This window comes from Pipistrellus kuhlii, unplaced genomic scaffold (genome assembly GCF_014108245.1).
Source record: "Pipistrellus kuhlii isolate mPipKuh1 unplaced genomic scaffold, mPipKuh1.p scaffold_m20_p_9, whole genome shotgun sequence".
NCBI lineage: Eukaryota > Metazoa > Chordata > Mammalia > Chiroptera > Vespertilionidae > Pipistrellus > Pipistrellus kuhlii.
Window position 1 is genome coordinate 29,439,942 of NW_023425595.1, and position 23,530 is coordinate 29,463,471.

General features: G+C 39.7%; 1 protein-coding gene across 1 annotated transcript; it reads right to left on the reverse strand.

The window, feature by feature from the left end:
* Positions 1 to 15,712: 15,712 nt before the first annotated feature.
* On the reverse strand, positions 15,713 to 20,048 carry ZNF215 (zinc finger protein 215). The gene is made up of 2 exons (XM_036427809.2): positions 19,671 to 20,048; positions 15,713 to 17,899 (listed from the first exon to the last, which is right to left on the reverse strand). The coding sequence occupies exons 1-2, from the start codon at positions 19,852 to 19,854 to the stop codon at positions 17,034 to 17,036; spliced, it is 1,050 nt and encodes a 349-aa protein (XP_036283702.2). The 5' UTR covers positions 19,855 to 20,048; the 3' UTR covers positions 15,713 to 17,033.
* Between the last annotated feature and the right edge of the window lie 3,482 nt (positions 20,049 to 23,530).

Consider the following 23,530-nt stretch of genomic DNA (forward strand, 5'->3'; position numbering starts at 1 on the left):
ACAAATGTTCCATTACTTGACATCCTTCATCTTCACGAACTTCTTCAGAGTTTTCTATACTTTCCCAATTATACTTCCTCAATCCACCGCAATCTAACTTTCAGGACCAAATTTTCACTGAGATAACTCATCTGCTGATTGCCACCTATTGCAAAGCATAACAGGCATTCTTGGACTCAATTTTCATATCTGTAAGAAGGGGAAACTCCTCTAAGGATTAGAAGCTAATGCATAGACCTAATTTACAAGATTCCATATGTATAATACTATTTTAGCCTTAATTCTCGTATTCTTTCCCTCCTCGACTCTTAAAATTCCCTGCTTTCTTCATTTGCCTCCTGCCTTTTAGGGTGTCTCTGAACCAATATCTCTATGTGGTTCTGAATCCTAATAGGTTAACTCTACATGATAGCTACAATTCTGATAGTACAATATATTCTGGCTTCCTTCTCAAATGTTTTATGCTGCACTTGAATTTGGGGCAGGGGTCTTTTGTTTGTTTTTTGGCTTTCCTTTGTTTATATTTTTAGGAAGAGGATAAAAAATGTCTAGTATTGCTCCACTTATGTGAAGATATTCATAAATTCCAGAATGTCCTAAACTAAAATGTGAGCCCATGATCTAAAAGGATGAATTTCAATTTGCAGGTTTATTGATGTGGATTTTTATCACCTATCATAATTAAAGCATATTTGTTAAAAATAAGTCATCAAGCACATGTTAATAATCCTAGCTAATAAAGAGGGAATATGCTAATTTGCCCTCACACTGTTACAAAGATGGTAGTGCCCACAGCCAATAAGGAGGGAATATGCTGACTGCCCTGCCATGCCCTCAAAGATGGCAGCACCCACAGCCACAAGATGGTGGCGCCCAGTCCCCTCAACCCTGCCAAGGCAACAGATGCAGGGCCTGCCCTTAGTCAGGCCTGGCTGCTCCATGCACCTGCCTGCAGAGTCGCCCAGTCCCCTCATCCCCTCAGCTGCCCAGGGCCAGCCAGAGATGCATGCAAACCTCACATGGTGTCTGCCCAGCCACCCAGGGCCACCCAAAGCTCAGGTAACCAGGGCTAGCTGAGGCTTATACTGCTGGCAGTGGCAGCAGCAGAGATGTGATGGGGCATCGCCTTCCCCTGATCATCAGGTTGCCTCCTGCCTCTGAGGGCTCCCGGACTGTGAGAGGAGGCAGGCTGGGCTGAGGGACCCCTCCTCCAGTGCATGAATTTTCATGCACCAGGCCTCAAGTCCTATATAATAAAAGCCTAATATGCAAATCAATCAAACAGAACAACGAATTGCTATAACATGCACTGATCACCGGAGGCAGATGCTCAATGCAGGAGTTGCCCACAGGCCCTAGGCCAGCCAAAGTGGGTGCCAGCAGGGGTCCCAAGATTGCCCCGCTGGTCACCCCACAGATCACCCCTGATCACCTGCCAGGCCTAGGGCCCTTACCCGTGCAAAAATTTCATGCCCCAGGCCTCTAGTAAATATATATATTTAAGTGAAATGTTAACATCTTTTCTTTTGAAGTAATGGAACTTAGGGATAAAAACCACAATATATACATGAAAACAATAGAAAGAAGAGGAAAAAGAAAGGATAAATGCTTTCCAGTTAACAGATATTTGAATAAACTGCCTTATCGTCATGGTCAGTGACAAGCCCTAGTTCCAATTAATAGCTTTTCAGTCTTTCTGTATGTTCCAGTTACCTAGAAGTTCTCTTTAATTTTTGATAAAACTTAAGAAGGCAGTTCTAGCTGGTTTGGCTCGGTGGATAGAGTTTGGCCTGCAGACTGAAAGGTTCCAGGTTTGATTCTGGTCAAGGCACATGCCAAAGGTCAAGGGCACATGCCAGGGTTGCAAGCTTGGTCCCCATTAGGCAACCAATCAATGATTCTCTCTCATCATTGATGCTTCTCTCTCTCTCCCTCTCCCTTCTTCTCTGAAATCAATAAAAATATATTAAAAATTTTTTAAAAATTAAGGAAGACAGAAATCTACATTTGAAGTGAATAGAAGGGGCTATTTTCTAATTTTGTAGCTGTATTTTTATACCATGTTTCATAACATTCTATCCATCATTGTCACCATCAAATGAAAGTATCTCCAAAGTGCAGACTTCAGAACATGGGTCTGAGTAGCAATTTTGAATTTATAAGGAGTAGTTGCAAAAATTAACTCAACATTGGAAGTGCTAATAAGCTAGTTGATAGTGTTTTTGGCTTAAATTAAAAAAAAAATTATAACAAGCAGCATTTGTGAAATGCAATTAAGTGAGATTTGCCTGTACAGAAAATGAACCCGGATAAAACTAGTGAAAACTGAAATTGACTTAATTATTCTTAATTGCTTTAGTTGTTACAAATATACCATAGTAACACAGATGATAAAAATTAGGAAAATTTGGGGAAGGTTTTATGGAGACTTTCTGCAAATCTAAAACTATTTAAAAAGAAGTGGTTATTTTTAAACTGAAGATCTGCGTACCTTATGGCCTAGCAATTACACTTTTTAGAATATACCCAACAGAAGGTATATGTGCAGGCATACCATGAGATAGGCAAGAGTAGTCACAGCAGCATGGTTTGTCATGTCTAAGCACTGGAAGCGATCCAAGAGTTTACCTAGCACAGTTGTTGGCAAACTCATTAGTCAACAGAGCCAAATATCAACAGTACAACGATCGAAATTTCTTTTGAGAATCAAATTTTTAAAACAAACTATATAGGTAGGTACATTGGTATTAACTTAATTAGAGTACTCCTAAACCGGCCTTTGCTAAAAACTCAAGGGGCCAAAGAACTGCATGTGGCTCGTGAGCCTCGGTTTGCGGATCACTGACCTAGCAGAATCCATATATAAATGGATTCCTACACAGCAATGAAAATAATGATCTCCCGCTACATGACACTAGAAAGTATCTCAAAAACATCAGTGAAAGAAGTCAAGCCCAAAAGGAAGAATTGCCATTTATATATATTAAAAAAAAGACCAAAACTGAAAATCAGAAAACTATTCTGTTTATAGATGCATGTACATTTGTCAATGCCATTTTTTTTTTTTTTAATGGGCTAGGGGTAAGGCAGTAACTACTGTGAACGCTGGTTTAATGTTACCTCTGCAGGGAAAGAGGCATTGGACACTGGTAATGTTCTGTTCCTTTACCTGGTGATGGCTTACATGGATGATCAGTTGGTGATAGCCTCTAAGCTGCACACTGTTTAATACACACTTCTGTGTGAATCATAACCACACTAGAATATGGTTTTTAAACGTTTACTATCACCAGAAAGACATAGCACAGTCTTAAAGCAAATTCTGGCAAATAACCTATTCATAGAGAAAAAAAAGTAAATGGCTAACAAGTATTTCGGAAAAAGTTCAAACTTGAGCAGATATTAAAAACTAATAAAACCAGACGACACCACTTCACAAGAATCAAAATGGCAAAAAAAAATAAGCTTTAAAAAATAATTCCATATGAGGATGAGAATGGTGTGGAGCAGATACTGTTAGTATGAAGGTTGAAAAGCTACATGTCCACTGCTATGGAGAGCCCTAACACGACGCATGACTTTCAGCCAGTAACCTCTTCTTTGGTAAATTATCCAACAGAATGTATCCCAAATAAAGGGGGGAGGGAGAGTGTTGTGCGTTGGGGGGTTTACGTAGAATAGTAAATAATTGTCAAGGAATTGAAATTCAGTTGTGATTAATGAAATATATGCATACAAATACCGCACACTTGAATTTTTTTTGTCATTAAAATGACCTCTCCATGCAACAATATGCAACACGTGCAGAGAAGAGCATGTGGTAAGAATACGAGGATTACAGCCACGGAATTAAAACCAAACTTCTCCATTAGAAAAAAAAAAAGGAGGGGGGGGCACAAAAATATATTTCAAAATATTAACCATGGCTGTGTTTGGGGTTTAGAACAATTTGCACCAACTTTCTTTAATGGCAATGCATTCCTTAAATAAGTGGCACACTATAAAGGTGAAAGGACTATCAATTTGTCAAATCCCAAAGTGACACAGAACTAAATGCCTGCCCACTGCGCTCGAATTTGGCGGGTGGGAGCTCATTAGTAACCTCTGCAGAAAAAAAACACGATTTTAGGCCACTGCTGGGGGGAGAGGAGGGGAGGGAAGAGAAGGGCGATGAAGCTTCACTATTATGAGTAGAGGGCGAGTCCATGCAGGGAGCAAGCAAGAGATATTCCTCTCTAAAATCCACAATCTACAACTTTGCAAGGAAGGCAGAGGAGAAACTGCTGACGCCGCCGAGCACAATGCTGTCAAATTTTGGGCTGCTCCGTTTTCAAGGAGAGGAGCTTGGAGGAGGCACCGCGCGGAGAAATCACCGCGAAGCACAGGTGGAGGGAACGTTCCCAGACAGAAGGACCGGCACCTGCTTTGGGGCCCCGCGAGGCGTTCCTGAATTTATCAGGACTGGTGAAAAGTGGGGATAATGATAACCATAACACTGAACTCGGGTGCCCACCCGAAGCGGACTCCTTATGCTCGTCCTCACCCCAGTCCTGGGCTCCCCGCCTCAACAGGTGAGCGCGGCATCGCAGCGGAAAGTGGCCTCTCCATCCCGGGCTCCGCGCGCACACCCGCAAGCCGCCGCCGGCGTTCTGCACTCCGGGGGTCCTGGCGGCTCCTCGTGGGCCCTGGGCCCGGGGTCCGCACCCCCTTCCTCGTCTCCCACCCACGGTGTGCGCGCTCCGAGACTCCCTCGGAATCCAACTTCCTAGCGGGGAGCGGGCAAAGCAGACCCGGGGGAGAGGAGAGGCATTCCATACCTGGGGTCTCAAGGGGCGTCGGCGCCGAAGGGCAAATCCCAACCCTGCAAGCCAGGAACCAAAAAGAGAAAGGAACTGCTCCACTGGGCCAAGGAGTAACTCCTTCTCCCGATCCTCGCCGCGCCGGTTAAAGGCGCAGCGGGCGGTGCGTGGGCCGCGGTGCGGGGCCCCGGGGCGGCCCAGGAGGCTGCCTCCCCATTGGCTGGCCGGGCCGGGCCGCCGCTCCGGGGACCTGTGTCCGCCTGCGGGGCGGACTGATCCACCAGGCGCTGCTTCTGGAGAAGATACTTTGTTCAATATAGGACCCTGGGAGGGCAGCACAGCTGGGGACGCACAGCCTTCTTCGTTTCCAATAACACGTGGGCAAGAGGGGGTCTCGGAGGTGGAACCTAGCTTCAGATGGCCTTTCTCAGACCGGCTGCTTCGTAAACAAACAAACAAACAAACAAACAAAAAACAGCATTTCTTTATTCATTTCATCCAAATGTTCTACTTGGTGCCTGGCAGTTTTCTGGGTCCCCTCTTGCAAGGAACAAAACATTCAAAGTTTCGCTTTCCGCCTCCCCCAGCCACCTCCCACGAAGCTTACATTGTATTGAATGAGCTCAGATGATGAGTAATGAGAGGTAGTATACCAGTTGACCTTCTCTGTGCAGAAAAATAGAGTGGGCTGAGGGACTTGGTGCAGGGGTTGGGGGCCAGGGAGTGGACCCTGCTTCTCTGTGGGTGGAAAGGGAACACAATAAGGCTGAGAGCTCTCTATGGAGACTCCAGCTCGAGAAATGCTAACTTTCTAAGTAATAAAATGGAAAATGCAAGTCTTTTACATTTAGAGTTGCTAGCAAAAAAGGTATCAGAAAAAAATTAAAAGAGGTCTCTTCATAAAACTAAACTAATAGGGTAGAAAGTTAATAAGGGCAATTAAAATCACATTCTTCAGATGAGAATCGGGACCATGCTCAACCAACTGAGCCACACCAGTCAGGGCCAGAACTGTTTTGTTTTGTTTGTTTTTTTAAATCAAGTTCTCAAATTTATACATTTTTGCTCTATGTATTTAGCAGGTTTTATGCTATTATGCTTCTTCATAAATTGTCTTTTATCAGTTTATAGTCCATCTCTTTCTTGACTCTTAAATTAATTTTCAATTTGTTTTCTGCAACATTGAAATTTCTGCTGTTTTTGTTTGCCTGGTAGCTTTTAGACCAGCCTTACAGGTGTTTCTTGTAAACAGCATACAGCTGGGTTTTATTGCTTGGCCCTGTCTCTGCCTTTAAATAAGAAAGTTCAGTCTATTCACCTTTAGTGTAATGATTGATAATTTATTGCATTCTTTATATGTTACTTTGCTTCCTATTTATTTTACATCATGGATTCCCCTGTTTCCTTTTCCATGATTTTCCTCAGTTATTTCTGTTTTTAGTTTAATTGCTATTTGTTTAGAGTCCTTTCTTGAATTGTTTCTTCAGATGGGGGGAGACCTAAATGATGCATGCTGAATTCTTGCAAATCCTCAAATATTTATTTCCCCAAAACAGGTGACTACATTTTGGCTCTTTAATTTACTAGTCTGTAGCTGTTATTCAGCTGTTTTCTAGCTTCCAACATTACAAATGAAAAGTCTAATGTTATTTATCTTTTTAGTTTTCTTGTCCTTTCTGCTTATAAGTTTATGAGTTTTCTCTTTATCCTTAATATGTATAGGAATTATATCTATATATGCCCACTGTCTTTACTCACTAATCTAGACGGAAATGTTATGAATTCTTTAGATGTGTAGATTCAGGCCCTTAAATTTTTTTTTCAACATTACCCTGGCTGGTGTGACTCGGTTGAGTGTTGTCCTGTGCACTGAACGGTTACCTGATTGATTCTGTCAGCGCACATGCCTAGGTTGCTGACTCGATTCCCAGTGGGGTACATGTTGGGGGTAGTACATTAATGTGCAGGAGACAGGAGGCAGCAGATCATGTTTCAATGTTTCTTTCTCTCTCTCTAAAAGTCAGGGGGGGAAAATCTTTAAAAAAAAGTTTTAAACCTAAAATTTTATTTTGTTTTTCATTTATTTCTTCACTCCTTTCTTTTTTCCTTCTGGAACGTTTGTGTTTGTATATTGTAGTCTTATAGATCCATCTTTTAAATCGATTATCTTTTTTCTTCATGATTTCCATCTCCATCTTTTCCCCTCTGCGCTTTGGGGTATTTCTTTAAGCCATCTAGTACTTGAGTCTCAAAAGGGACCATCTTCAATTCACTTTCTAAACTGATTAAGTATAAGATACATATAGATGTAAATATAGATATCTTTAATTTTATTTTTGAAAATGTATTTTTAAATTTCAAAAAGTCTGTATTCTATACTTGATTATCTCTTTTGTCACTAATACCGTAATCTGCTCTTCTAGCAGTTACATTTCCCTACATATTCTTTTTGTTTTTACTCATAGTTTTCCATTTGGCAATTGGATCCCTTAGTTGTTTTGTTTTTGTCAGTTCATTGAGGTTCAGGTCTGCTTAATGGGATATTTTAAGTAGCAGCAGTCCCACCGTTAGAGGAAAACAAAGAGGCAAAGGGTCTTTACCGCTGATTGCTATTGGACAGAAGCACGAAGTGTGCCATTTTCCAAATGAGGCACCTTTATAAAACCCACTTGCTCCCTAGTCTCATAATATCTGTCTCAGCACAGGGAACAGTCAGCCCATATGTGCATCATCTTGGTCTCTTGAGAGTCAAAGAACCCCAATAAATTATACAGGTCTCCCCAGACCAGAGATCCAGGGTCTTTTTAAGAAGGTATTTCTTGAAGTGGTAACTTTCAAGTCTTCACACCAAGGTTCTGATGCTGTTCTTTAGGTTCTTGTCCAGCCCAAAGGGATGGAGAGAGGTCCAGCATCAGGTCTCTAAATCAGTGCTCAAGTTTTCTTTCTATAAGCCCCAGTTGTCTGCTTAGGAAAAGCAGACAGAGCAGGAAATAGAAGACAGTTAAGGTCCTGTTCTGTGAATGACCTTATGAAATGGTAGACACATTTACTTTCTTTTACATGAAAAAGCCCCCATTTTCCCAGTATATCCCAATCTTGGCATGAAGACATTATCAGTGTGTCTGGGGTGAAAGCCCTTAAGGATTAGAGTTCTTTATTATAAAATAATAATTTGTTTGAAACAAAACCCTGGGGTCCACCTTCTCAAAATAAGTTCACAAAAACTCAAAGTCCAGGAGACTGAGTTACACTTTTGATACTCAATAGTTCAGCCTCAAAATGAGACTTTAAAAATGAGACTATGAGATAAATAATAACGTCAACAGCTAACATTTGGTGTTTTTATTTTCCAGGAAGCTGTAAGAGCAAATTACATGCGTTATCTCACTTATTCTTGAACAATCAGAACTGATGTTCTACAGGTTGGAAGCAACATGGCGGAGTAGTCGACCTCCAGTACTTGTTCTTACCAGTCAATGCCTGTGTTTACAGAGTTTTCTCAACTGTAGCTATTTAACTGTATTAACATCTTCATCTCCCAGATGAGAAAACTGAGGGCAAAAGATTAAATAACTTACTCGACATCACTAAGTGGATAACAATGATGGGTTTAAAGTGAATTCTGTTTGACAGCAAAGCCCAAGCTCTTAAATGCTATGCTGCCTCAGAATATTTAAGCCAGGGACTGGTGGTGCTCGCATAATGATTATCAAATAGTAATCTTGGGACTCATAAGAAATTCAGCGGCTCATTTCATGGTGAGATGAGAAGGGTAGGCCCAGGACCACCAAATTCTGCTAAACACTGAAATGTAGATACATAGTTAACATTTATAGGGTACTTCCTATGTGCCAGGGAGTAGGTTAGCATTTTGACTACCTTAAGTCAATGCTAACAGCAAGCCTGTGAAATGACCACTGTTATTATTCCCCTTTTAAAGGTGGGGTTGCTGACACTAAAAGGCTGTCATTCAGCCAAGGTCACATCACCAGGAAGTGTTGTAGTCACACATTAGAATCCAAGGAATCCCTTGCTTTTAAAGACTTCGCTAATAAAGGTTCCTTGCCTACTATATCTTGACTAAAATGAATCCTGCCCAAGTTTGAGGGAAAGTGCTGAAGGAAATGAAAACATTTTCCTAAGATAACACACTCAACTAGATAACAGATGAGCAGATGCTTGGATCTCTTTCTCTTATTCTCAGTGAAAGGAATTTTTAGGGGTAAAATAGGTTTTAGGAAATTTACAAATTAAGAGTCCATAGAAAAAGCACAGGGCTACAGGGCAGCAAAAGGTACATTTCCATAGGATAAGGGAGCTGGGAGCTGCAGAAGGTACACATTTACAGAATAAAGGGAAGGAAGCCCCTCATTCAGAGAGGGAAGAGGAAAGCCCAAAGGGAATAGGAAAACAAGAAGGGAGAAGAGGAGAACCTCAGGTACCTCACTGTGAGGTAAGAGCCCCCAAGTTTCTATAGCGACCAAATCAGAAGGGATGTCAAGGCACAAAGAACCGTAGTCTTTATAAACCGTAGGAAAAAAGGGCCACAGTAGGACTCTCCCCCCTCCCCACCTGGGAGTCTGTGCTTGTTTCTCAAAAATTTCCATCTTTTATTATTCCACCTTTTGTCCGTGATTTCATTCTTTGACTCCACTGGACAAGGACCTGGGAACCATCCTGCCCAGAGGAACACCAGGCGCTTTAATCCGATTTTCTCGCTTCATCCGGAATGGAGAAGGGGCTCCTTCCTAAGACTCCACTTCGGTCCCACCTTGCCTTTCCTGTCTCTGCCTACAGTCCCCAGAGGAGCCCAGGAATTGGCAGGAAGAGGGGACGGAGGAAAGCCCCATCCGCTCTGGAGCGAAGCGGGTGTCCGACAACCTAAACTGGAATCTGAAAGGTCCTCTTCATGGCTGCTTGAATCCAACCCCGAGTTTCCGGATGATGCTAGGGCAGATCTAACAACAAGGGCGCAAGTCAGGGGGAGCTACCGCTTCTGGACCCAAAGGCAACCTGACAACGAGGGTTTTTCCAGGTTCCTGATGGGGATGCCGCACTTGTGGGCCGTGAGGGTCTCCCTTTTCCCAGAACTCCCGGTCATGTCCCCTTCCCAGGGGCCCTGAAGGCGCCTAACATAGCCCCATGTTTTTTAGTATCTGGGATGTTTGGCCTCATCCTCCTCTCAAAGCGCCCAACTGCATCCCGATCTCCCTGGCCAATCAGGAGCCACATCCTCCAAGCTCGCCTCTCCCGCCCGCCCCCTCCCGTCTCCATGGAAACGCCCGGAGTCTATGCCCGGGCTGACTTCGGTTCCTTCTAGCGGAGCTGCGGCCAAAGTGTGTGCCGCGGAGGGATCTGCGCAGTCGCTGCCCTCCTCGGAGGGAGTTGGGCAGTCACTATCCTCCTTGGAGGCTTCCTGAGTGACTCTTCTGAGCTCTGAGCCAGAGCTGATTAGGTCAGGGAGGGCTGTGGCTGGAGAGCCAGCGGCAGAAAAGGGAGGGTGAGGCCCAGGGCGGGTTTAGAAATCCTGGAGACACCTGGTAGGTGGGTTCTTCGCCATCGCCCTCCCCAACAGGAAGCAGCAGATCTCAACCTGTGGGTCCCAAACCCCTTTGGGGGTTGAATGACCCTTTCACAGGGGTCGCCTAAGACATCCTGCATATCAGATATTTACATTACGATTCATAACAATAGCAAAGTTACAGTTATGAAGTAAAAACGAAAGTAATTTTATGGTGGGGATCACCACAACATGAGGAACTGTATTAAAGGGTCGGGCATTAGGAAGGTTGAGAACCACTGGTAGGGGAAGGTGGCAGGAGGGCAGAGGCAGCGTGGGCTCTGGGGTGGGGTGCTGGGGATTGGGGCATGTCGGGGGTCTGGATGCGGATCTGAGATGGCAGCGCCTGTCTTCACTGCAGGAGCAGAGGCCAGGCAGGTCGTGGCCCTGAGACGGGCAGACCCTGCTCGTCTAGAACCATTTGTACCTCCAAATCAGACACTCCAGAAGCCCGTGGTGTGTTGGAGAGCCCAAACCTGTCCTGCTCTTGGGACACCCATGAGTGGTTTTTCTCACCAAAAAAAAAAAAAGGGCTCTTAACTGTTGATCTGTTTCCTCAGGGACCTGTGATCAAATCAACAAGGCAGGACTCAGGTGAGGAAAATGAGGCCACAGGCTGTCTACAAGTTTGGTCCTTTCCAAAGTTCCACAAAGTGGTTGGTGACAAGAGTTGAGATTGTAATTAGGATCTGGGGTCCTTTTCTAAGACTCTGGGTGCTCTGCTAGTAAAGATAGTATTTCTGATGTAACAAGTAGGGGAGAGCAATGGAATTATAATATTAAGTCTAGTAATAATTAATGTCGTTTTCTAATACTTTTTTAAAATCTAATTTATTTAAACAATACAACAAAATTTAATCAACAATATAGTTGCCGTTGTTTTCTACTACTTGTGCCCAATGCTCAGGAAGCATTTTAATCCCTATGTTGTAAAATTCTTGTGATTTTGATGCAAAAAATTCGGTAAATGCATTTTTGAGGCATTCTTCATTATTAAATTTTTTTCCAAGAAGAAAGTTTTGCAAAGAACGAAACAAATGGTAATCGGAAGGGGCAATATCAGGAGAATATGCAGGTTGAGGGAGAACTTCCCATTCCAACTGGCGCAGTTTTTCAGCAGTGATTCTTGCAGTATGCGGTCGTGCGTTATCGTGGTGAAGAATTACGCCCTTCCGATTAATCAGCGCGGGTTCTTTTTCTCTTAAAGCTTGGGCTAACCTTTCCAATTGGGCACTATACACTGCACTTGTAATGGTTTGGTTAGATGGTAAAAGTTCATAATGAAGAATTCCTTTAAAATTCCACCAAACACACAACATCACTTTTTTCGCATGCAAGTCAGGTTTTGGCGTGGGCTGCGGAGCCTCATTTTTGTCCAACCATTGAGGCCGCCTTTTCAAATTAACATACAGCACCCATTTTTCATCTCCGGTAACAATGTGCTCTAAAAACGGCAAACGGTTTTGACGAGAGAGGAGCGAACTGCAAATTGTGACTCTTTGATTATGGTTGTTGTCGGTCAACTCATGAGGAACCCATTTTCCAAACTTTTGGACTTTGCCAAGTGCACGCAATTGATTAGAAATTGTTTTTTGTGAACAATTTAAAGTTGTCGCAAGCTCTTGTTTGGTAATTTGAGGATTTTGCACCAAAAGAGCTTGAAGAGCTTCTTGATCAAAATTGGACACACAGCCTCGACCACTCTTGTCACCTAACGAAAAATTTCCCTTGCGAAATTTCTCAAACCAACACTGGCATTTTCTGGCGCTAACTGCATCTTGACCAAGAGCACTACAGATGTTTTTTGCAGCCTCACTTTTCTTCCTAATTGGAACTCGTAAAGCATGCAGTGCCGAATATGCTCTTCATCCGCCATCTTCTTAGCCCTAGTTTTGCAACAAAAGCCAAACCAAACACAAACTTTTTCAAGCAAAACTTGTTAATTGCACTTCACACGTTCTGTAGATACCACGTGTTTGAAGGTTATGTCAATACAAGTCAACGCCAAGCAAGATTTTAAACGAATGTTAAAAACGACATTAATTATTACTAGACCCGATACACTGTATATTTAACTGATAAAGTAAGAAAAATAAAGACTATCAGCTATTTAACTACCTAGTTGTTATATCTATTATTTTAAAAAATATATATGTATATATTTATTTTATAGAGAGGAAGGGAGAGGGATAGTCAGAAACACTGACGAGAAACATCAATCAGCTGCCTCCTGCACACCCCCCACTTGGGATACATGCTCTTGACCAGAGGCCGATGTTCAATCCACTGAGCCAAACTGGTCAGAGCATATTATTATTCTTTATTATTCTTGTTAATAAACAAAGCCTTGAAGCTCAAGAGGTTAAATTACATGGATAGCATATGCATCCCTCGAGGGACAAAGCAGTGAAATAAAATTCTGTGTTTTCATGTTCAAACTAGAATTGTAACTTTGAAGTTTTTAGAGGACCAGAAATAAGGTCTTGGGTGCCAGCTCTCCTGGTCCTTGAGAAGGAACAGAAACAATCCTGGGTTCTTTCTGGCCTCTTTGTTGGGGGTTTGAGTGTGGTTCTTCCACAAAATACCACGGCCTGGGGAGTCTATTTTGAAGAAGTGGCATTAGAAGAAGTTTAAAAATTTGTCTCTCAAAAAAAAAAATTTCAATGGTTGTACTGTTGATATTTGGCTCTGTTGACTAATGAGTTTGCTGACCACTGTCCTAGGTGATCTCTTCAGACTGCAAAAGGGACTACAAAAATTAGACTCTTTTCCACTCTAGCTTTCTCACCCATCTGCCCTTACCTGAGAGAGGCATATGAAAAAGGAGTCTGGTGGACAGGGAGAGCCTCACAGCCAGGGCTTAGGTTAATAGGCGGCTTTTCTCCATTCCCAAATGCAGTTTCTTAATCATCTTGGATATCTTGCCCAGATGCTGGAGGCTTAAAGTTTGCCAAATCTGGTGTCTGGAATCCTGTGGCTCCACATCATTTGTTTAGTACCTGTCACCTTGTGTAATGTTTAAATATTAGTTCCTTGAGTGTCTCCAGTTTCTAGTGGAGTGTTGACATACTGTAAATGGTTAAGGGATGGATGTTGAAAAGACAGTACCACCATAACTTCACACATCTTCAAATGATTCCAAATACATTGAGAGGTATTTGTTGTTGTTTTTGTGTGTGTGTGTGTGTGTGTGTGTGTGTGTGTTTTGTTTTTTTTTAGAACTTTTGAGTTTATAGCAAAGAACCCATTAAAATGTTTATAGCTGTCCCATTCAGAAATATATTTAGTTGCTTTAATATGAAAACTGACTCTCAGGAGAGAAACCTTCCTCTTTAAACTATAGAACTGTATTTTAATAATTACTATGTTCATAATGAAACTGACAAAAAATAAAACTTGAAAACAGCATCAAGCAAGTCATGTACATTCTGCAGGCAGTGCTTATGTCAACTTTCTCTCTCCACTTATGTATTATCCACTAAATAGGGAGCATCAATTATTTTGGAATCCAATAACTAAATAAATAGTAGCTGATGCAAACTATGGATTTAGATTTTCATTGACTCTATATATTCACTCAGAAGTCAAACCACTGAGATGCTAACATTTTCCACCCGTGAAGATGTAAAGAAAATACTTATGCATAGAAGCTTCATATTCTGATAGCCTCTTCCCTCAACCATTCTATCTCCTTTCCTTTTCTTATTACAGTTTCCTCCATGATGTGCATATATTAGTATCAAATCTCTTTGGTTTTACCTTCCAGGGGGCAAAAGCTCCTTTTTGCTTTACTGCTGTCTCCCAGTAGGGCACATACCAAACAGTACTTACCTTAGACTGTCAGACAACTAGTGAATATACCTTTAGTTTTTGCTAGGTTGTGTTGTTCATGAAATAATTGCTTTGGTCAGGTTAGTATCTGCTCATACTTAGCTAAGACTGCATTCACATGCATAACACAGACACTCAGACATATCCAGATTTTTCAGAGTATTTATTACCACAGGATTTTTGAATAAAAATTTCCATAGTTTGACTTTATCTTTGAATAGGTCTACAAGAGTTGTTACCTTTCTTTTCTAGTTCAAGGGTAGGAAAAGTAGAGATAAGACTCCTTTTGAAAAAAAAATTTCAAACCATTTCACAACTGAAAATATATTAACCTAAATGGTGGGGGTAGGATGGAATCTATTCCTGTTTAAAAGTGTTTGCTATATCTATGATGAATTCTGGTGCTGATATTTCTTTCACAGAATCATGTTTGACTCTTATTATTTTTAAAATATATTTTTATTGATTTTTTTTTTTTTACAGAGAGGAAGAGAGAGGGATAGAGAGGTAGAAACATCGATGAAAATCATTGACTAGCTGCCTCTTATACACACCCTACTGGGGATGTGCCTGCAACCAAGGTACATGCCCTTGACCGGAATCGAACCCGGGACCTTCCAGTCCGCAGGCTGACGCTCTATCCACTGAGCCAAACCGGTTTCGGCCATGTTTGACTCTTAGAAAACCTACTGAGTATGCACTGCTGGGGAATCTTTCATCCTTAAAACTAGAATTTATTTTATTTGATGCTTTGGAGGGTTGTTAGTTGCTTAGCCAGCCTACTGCTTCTTTGGTAGATTGTAATAATTGATGGCTATGATTCTTGAGCATTTATTAGGAGCCACTGTGTTAAATCATTAAGCTCCAATAATAATATTAAAACCATACATTTGCATTTAATTTGCAAATCTTATACTTAAGAAATGTGCTATATTATCTCTTTATAACTGTACAATAAAAATGTAGGCCAGGTATCCCTATTCTCAGATGAAATATTAGAGTCCCAAGTTAAATAACTAGTTATAGGACAAATTATTGGCAATTCCAGGATTAAAATCTAGAAGTCTGATTTGCCATATATCTTAAGCTTCTTTAAGTAGATATAGGTGTTTTATAAGAAGCATTTTCATAAAAAAATGAAAATCAAAGTATTTTTCTTTTCTCAGTTTTGCTCTTTAGCCACCAAACTCATTGTCATATATAGAGATATCTCTTACATTTTCTCACTAGAGTGGTACTTACAAAATAAACTTTATAGTCAACTTTTGAAATAATGTTCTCAATGAAATATTTGATTAGAATGTTTTTATGGTTTAACATGGGAGGATTCAACATCTCCTTAAGAGCCTTTTTATCTAGAAATGAGTGGCCCAGTGCATGAATTCCTGCACAATGAGAGGAAATTAGAATAAATATTTTAATATCACTATTTGCCCTTTCTTTATACAATAGAAGTGTCAGAGATGAAAGAAAATTAGTAAAATGTAAATGAAAATAATATATAGATTAATAAAAAACAGTAACAACATGATATAACAACAAATATTTTCCGTGAAATTTTTGTCAGAATCTTCATTTATCATTAATTTAAAATATGCCAGGTCTTCTGGAAAATTTATATCATTTGGACAAACTTTGCCTTTGCTACAACATCGAGTAAATTTTTCATCAGATGGTTTTTCATTAGAGAAATTTAGAGATAGGCAAAATTGACAAGTAACAGTCATTCCACAACTGTGTTTGATAATTGCATCCTCATTTACTTCATTTTCGTTATGAAGGCAGTTCCTATCAGTATAGGTAGTACTTGTCGATGACTTTTCTTCAGACATGTTCTGTCAACAATGCCTTTTTTTCAGCTTCAGACATGTTGTGCCAATAGTTCTTCAGACATGTTGTTTCTTTCAGCCTCAGAGGTACATTGTGGCAACAGTTGTTCTTCAGACATGTTCTGTTGACAATTTCAGCTTCAGAATGTCAACAAAAATGTGACATCATTACCTGGTGCCCACAGTCACCGTTTGCTGTGGGCTGCATTTTGTGCCATAGCAGCGTTGGCTGCGATTTGGTGGGCTATTCCTCTGGAGTGGTGGCAGGGCCTGTGTCCCACTTGAGGACACTTTATTGACCTTTAAATGTTTAGGATAAATGATAGACCTAGGGCTATGGGTGTCCTCCAGCCTAGATCCAAGAGTACATTAAAAGAAATTCATATCTTAAAAAGATACATGTAGATTAACAACAACACATCCACCTCCTATTGCAGTTGATTACTCTTTTCCAATTGTAGTCCCCACTGAGCACCAGGGCAGCCAAGGATATTAATTGGGGTGGAGTAATTGGCTGTCACTAAGACCTTTGCCATTATTTCAGAGAGTTCAGTCCTTATAATATCCTTCTATTTTCTCATCATCTCCTGGTTACTTGTGACCTTCATATTAAGAACTGAAAGTTTGAGTTTTATTAAATATCAACTCCAAGAATATTGCTTGGCTTCTCCGTAATATGGACTTCTTCAATAGATTTAGGTGAATAGGTCCTATTTATGAACTAGAGAAAGATGATGGTAAATGAACATCAGAATAATGATAGACAAACACTTGTATGGTGATATGTTTAATTCCAAACTCTGTGGTTTCATCTGGAAGCCAGGAAAATCTACCTGAGATTTCTATCCAATAACAGATTTCCTTCCAATATTAATTCCATCATTATCAATTAGAGAATAATCTCTGACAAACAGTTTTTTTCCATTTGCATTTTCATAGGATTCCTTCCAGCATAAGTTCATGGGTGTTGAATGAGTTCTGTACTCTGACTGAAGGCATTATTCCATTTACTTGTTATAGGACTTCTCTTTGAGTATGAAGTTTTTGGTGTTTAATAAGGTTTGAATTCCTGTTGAAGGTTTTCTCACATTTGTTACATTTAAATGGTTTCTCCCCAGTATGAATCATTTGATGTCGAATAAGTGAGGAGCTCCGGCTAAAGGATTTCCCACAGTTAACACATTCATAAGTATTATCTCTAGGATGAAGACTTGGGCTTTTATTACTGTCTTCACTCTTACTGAAGACTGTTTCACATTTATTTCCTTTGTAGGCCTTTACTTCTGGATGACTTCTTTGATGCTTACTAAGGTTTGTTCGCCGGTTGAAGGATCTCCCACATTTACTACATTTATAGGGTTTCTCTCCTGTGTGAATGATCTGATGTCGAACAAGGGATGAACTCCGGCTGAAGACTTTCCCACACTGAAAACATTCATAGCAGTTCACTGTGGTATGACTTTTTGGGTGTTGAATATCTGTACTCAGGCTCCCACATTCCTTATATTCTAAATGTTGCTTCCCCACTAAGTCAAAATTAAATTTGAAATTAGTTTTAAACTTATGGCACTTGGGGGACCCCTTCCTCATAGGAACTTCTTGTTGACTATCAAAAACTGAGTTAACTGACTTAACATCAAAGCTTTTTTTATTTTTACTATATTCAAAGTCTCTCTTCTTAGTATCGACTGTCTTATAAATGAAAGCTTCTTGTGACAATTTTATGTCCCAGTTCCTAACTAACCAATCATCACTTTTGCAGGCATCCAGAGAAGGAAGTCTACTTTGGGTCAATGTTGTCATTATCACTCCATGGGATGTTTCTGCTCCAGAAATTCTCTTTGAAATTGAATCCTGATTTTCTGAAATTACCTGTGTGTCTGAAAAGAAATAAAAATTCCACAAACTAGAAGAAGAAAATTTGCTTAATTAGCAAAGGAAGGCTAAACCATATAAGGGGATATGCATGTTTTATGCATCTAAAGCACAGAATAAAATGTGAAGTGAGGCTAAAAAAATGAGAATTACAGAACAAATAAATGAGGTAAAATATTAAAAAGAAGGTTGAGATCAACAAGGCATAGAATGGAAGAAAGAGCATTTTATAGAAATGGGATCCAAAAGATAACCGAGGGAGAAGATATAGAAAAGAAGGAACAGAGTAATTTGCCTATCAAATCAATAAAGATTTCAGATAAAAAATACCTAGTGTTTGCCAGGGTGATAAAACAGAAACAGACTCATCGAGACACAGAACAAACTGATGGTTGCCAAATGGAAGGGGAGTTGGGGGGCTGGGTGAAAAAGGTCACGATCTGTTGAGAACTGCTGCTGTAGAGCCCAAGACCATCGGAAAACACAGATATTTACAATATGATTCCTAACAGCAGCAAAATTACAGCTATGAAAATAATGTTATGGTTGAGGGTCACCACAACATGCGGAGCTCTACTAAAGGGTCTCAGCATTAGGAAGGTTGAGATCCACTGTATTAGGGTATCAATTCTTATATTATATAAATGTCTAATCACTATGCTGTACACCTGAAACTAATATAATATTGAATAAACTGCATCTTTGGACATCTCCCTAAATATACACATATACAATACACACACACACACACACACACACACACACACACACTACTTCTTTGGTGCTGAAGTTCCTTTTCTAATAAGGTTTACTATAGAAATCATTTAAGTCTGAAAAATTGGCAATAACCTAAATGTCCAATAATTGTGGTGGGAGGGAGGAATGGTTGAATATACTGATACATGTATGTGATGGTATGTTATATGTGATTTAGAAACCAATTTTCGTATTTAGTGAAATAGGCAATTGTGCATGATATCATATTAGGTGAGAAGAGCAGAATACATATAATGACATATTCCTGATAACCCCCAATTTGGAAAAAAGAAATTGTTACAAGCCACGGAAATACATTATCATAAACAAAGAAAATTGCTGAAGGAAAAAAAACCACACACACACACACACACACAAATGTTAATACTACATAACTTAATGATGTAATGAGTTGAGTTATATCCCTCATTATAGAAAAGTATATTCTACACTTTCTAAAATATATATTAAGCCCACAATAATTTAAAACAAAATGTTAATAAGAATAAATTATGATGGGGGTAGGGACTTAAGGCACAAGTTAAGGATTTATATAGTTAAAGAAGGGGGGAAAATATGAAGAATATTAAAGCCATTTTAAGATAAAACAGAGTTTTCTGAAGAAAAGAAAAAAAAAAAAGAATACCATTTAATTGAGACGGCTAACAATCATTTATATAGCATTTACCAGGTGCCAGGCACTGCTCTAAGTATGTTACACATATGAATACATTTAATCCTCACAGTAAAGTGGAAGTAGACACTACTATTCACTCTCTGTTACAGACTAGGAAACTGGCAGACAGGCCACACAGCTTTAAGTTCTAACCCAAACCACAGTTTTGCTTGTCCACATAAGAAAAAGAATCTGTGAACCAAAAGCTATGATGACTTTTTTTCTTCAAAGTTTAGGTGGTTTTGTCATCACATTCCCAACTATCAATCAAAGGCTGGTAGTACAATGTTAAGTTTAACAAACAGAAGCTTTTTACAAATGCCTCGTATCTGCCTGCTTCTTACCAAGTATGGCTGTTCTTGGGATTTCTTGCTCCATTATCCATCCTTTTATCTTACTCTCCAACTTGGGGACCTCAACTGGTTTGGAAAATAGAAGCTCTGTTTGGGAAAAATGGAAACAACACAATAAACAAATATACATGACACTCCAGACCTTTTTATAGGAAAAAGAATTCCAACCCAACATAGTATTCTAAGAGCTGTTGAAAGATTAGGCCAGAATCATCATACACCTGTGTATTTCTAAAACTCTGCATCAGAAAGAACTTTCAGCCAGATACAGCAAGAAAATCTGCTGTTGTGCCCGAAGAATATTAAAAAACCTGAACCTAATCCCAAATGCCCTTAATCACTTCAGCAGTCCTACATTTAGTAGATGAAGAGATTATTTTTTAAAATATATATTTTATTGATTTTTCTCAGAGAGGAAGGGAGCGGGATAGATAGCCAGAAACATCAAAGAGAGAGAATCATCTACCACCTGCCTCCTGCACACCCCCCACCAGAGATGTGCCCACAACCAATGTACATGCTCTTGACCGGAATCGAACCAGGGACCTTTCAGTCCGCAGACCAACGCTCCATCCACTGAGCCAAACCGGTTTCGGCAGATGAAGAGATTATTAATGAGATTAGGTAAGTACATAGAAGCCACCTTTCCGCAATGAACTGAGGTTCCTATAGTTCTCCAGCATCACATCCCTGTACAGGTTCTTTACAGCAGGGTCCAATCGCCCCCACTCTTCCGCGCTGAATTCCACAACCACATCTTTGAATGTCACTGGTTCCTAAAACATTAAGTTCCTTTTTAATCAAAGATCTCTCAAAAATATTACTAGAGGAGAAATAAATTTGGAAAGAATACGGGAGGGAGCCAGAACATACAAGAAATTGATAGGTCAATCTTTGGGGATCTAAAGGATGAAAATCATGTTATATTAGGGGCCTATCAACTTGAAACTTTGTTGGGCCGCAAAAGGAAAATTAATTCGATTAGGAAAAAAAAAACAACAGTTGGGATAACTGTGGAACAAAAATTATTTGAACATATTTCTTTTCTTTCTAATTATTATTCTTGTCTGCAATTATCCTCTTAAAAATATTTTTATTGATTTTAGAGAGAGGAAGAGAAGAGGGTGGGGGGAGAGAGAGAGATATCAAAATGAGAAACATGGGTCGGCCACTTCTTGTATGTACAGACAGGGGAACCAATCAGCAACTTGGATATGTGCCCTGACAGATGCTCAACCAACCAAGCCACACCAGCCAGGGCTGCAATTATTTGCTTGGTCTGCCTGTCTGCTTTGACTATAATCTCCACAAAGCCAGGGTTTTGTTACATTTACTGTCTTAAAAAAAGTGGCATATTAGGCACCGCATAAACATTTCTTCTTTTTCTTTAAAGATTTTTTTTCATTTGACTTTTAGAGAGAGAGAAGGGAGAGAGTGAAACATTAACTGACTGCTGAGGATGGAGCCCACAACCCAGCCCACAACATGTGCCCTGAATTGGAATCAAACTGGCAACCTTTTGGTGCATGGCATGACATCCAAGCAACAGAGCCACACTGGCCAGGGCTGCATTAAACCTTTCTGAAAATGGCCCTCTTACCATCAACAGTTGTCAAATTTCTCTCAGCATTCTCAACCTTATCATTGCTGGCACCTTCAGTCACACCGAAATATACAAATCCTTTCCTTCCCCTACTTCAGAGCCTGTCTTTGTGAATGTCATCTACATTGGTTTTGCTTACTTCCTCACCTTCTCTGCAACCTGGCTTTTATTCTCATGCATGTTAGGAGCTCCCTGATGATAACTGGTGTAAGACACCACCCAGGCTGGATTTTCCTAATCTCTAAGTGATTTCTTCTTGAAATATTCTCATCTTGTGCTTTCAGTGACAACATTTTCCTGGTTTTTCTCTACTACTTTGTTTATTTCATTTCAGTATCCTTTGAGGTTTCTTCTCTGAAGATTAGTGACATTGGCTCCCTTCACTTTTAATTCTGAACATTCTCTGGATGGGCTCTCTTTTAATAGCTTCAATTACTGTTTAAGGTTTTGAAGAAATAAATGCACCAAAAACAAAGATTATATTTTTCAAAAAGTGTACCGCCAACTAAAATAGGTCCAGTGTCCTGAGGGAGAACAAGTCTCGTGTCCTTAGATATAACTGTTTGACAAAAGTTCAAAGGTCAAGAAAGAAAAATCAGCTCATTTCAGTAAAGAGTGGAATCCTAATTCACCTGGGATTTGCCTGTTAGTGAATCTGCTTCCATTTTCTCCTTCTTGATACTCACCTTCTGGAGAAGGGCAGAATCCTCGCAGGGAATATCTGAAGAAGATGAAGAAAAACATTAGGGAGACAAGCTATATTTTGGAGAAAAGTTTAATGATTACAGCAGTGATTATAACATGCTATCCCTAGGAATCGGCTTTAAAATGCTTTGAAAAAATAATGATGCAAAGCTCTACAACCAATCAGAATCTACCATGGTGGGCCTAGATCTTATATTTTTAAAAAGCTCTAAATGTGATTCTGAAATTCCACCAGGGATTGAGAACTACTGGATCAGAGGGGAAAAGGCCAAAATAATATTTTGACTCCTCATTTGTGGTTATAGCAGATCCCCCAAAAATAACTTTAACCCTGTCAAAACTAAATCCTACGTAAGACTTAGCCGCCATAGGTTGTGGTTCTATTGGGAGCTAAGAATACAGGGTGGGACAAAAGTATTTTTACAGTTGTGAGTATGAGAAACATTTCTGCAAAAAAATTGTATTATTTTTCTTACAAACAACTGAAAACATACTTTTGCCTCACCCTGTATTTTATCCTATCAATCCCTTCCTCAAACACATTGGTGAGACTTCTACTCAAGGGTTCTTTACCGCTAAGTTGCTCTGTGTATACCATATACAGACTTAAGCATTCTGGTCACCCTGAACTACTGGTTCTTTTAAGTATTTAAATACCTCAGTGGCAACCAACTTTCCTCCAGTACGTTAGTGAGAAGTATACCCAAGGGTCAATTTTCCAAAGTTTCTCCAAGATTCATTAGTTATATCAATGATCCTCAAATACCAGACTATAAACCAATATTAGTCTGTGAAGAAGTTTTCATTGATTCAGGGTAAAATAAGAATACAAACAATGTGGGAAATATTTTATGAGACCCTTTTGTAAATAAAGGCAGAATTTGGGGGGGGAATCAAATTTCTCAGCAATATACTATTTGAATGCTGCCTAAAGGTTACTTTCTTCTCTATGCTTTAATTTCATGGCAAATCACTTCAGCACTCTTTTTAGATTACTCAAATTAGGAATTTTTAAACTGTGTATCTTTAAACTCTGTTCTTTATTAAGGCTATTTTGGATATGTGGGGTTTTTGTGTGTTTTGCTTTGTAATTCCATTTGAATTTTAGGATCAGCTTTTCCATTTCTGCAAAAAAAAAAATATGTAGCTGGAATTTTTATATAAATTTCATTTGAATCTGTAGATTGCCTTGTTTCACTTTAGTATTGATCATTGCTAGTATATAGAAATACAATGGATTTTTGTATATTAGTCTGGTGTCTTCAAACTTTTTTAAAACATCTCTTTAAATGTTTTTATTGATTCAGAAAGGAGAAAGAGAAACACCAATGATGTTTCTATCAAGGGGAATCATTAATTGGCTGCCTCCTGCATGAATCCTTTAGGTTCAAAATCCTGTTTTTCCAATGCTCTCTTCATTCTGTAACACCTGACCTAGTCTTTGGACCTTTTTTTTTTTTTTTTTTTTTTTCTGAGCTTTCAGGTCTATCCTTAATATAAGCAGTTGGAAAAACCTTTTGTGCAAAGATCCAGATTAAAAATA

Bases quoted from the DNA above. Each gene is read 5' to 3' on its own strand.
- ZNF215 (XM_036427809.2), bottom strand. From the start codon at position 19,854: ATGTTGGGTTGGAATTCTTTTTCCTATAAAAAGGTCTGGAGTGTCATG. The intron at 17,900-19,670 runs GTAAGAAGCAGG...ATTTCTTTTCAG, and splicing joins CCCAAGAACAGCCATACTTG to ACACACAGGTAATTTCAGAA.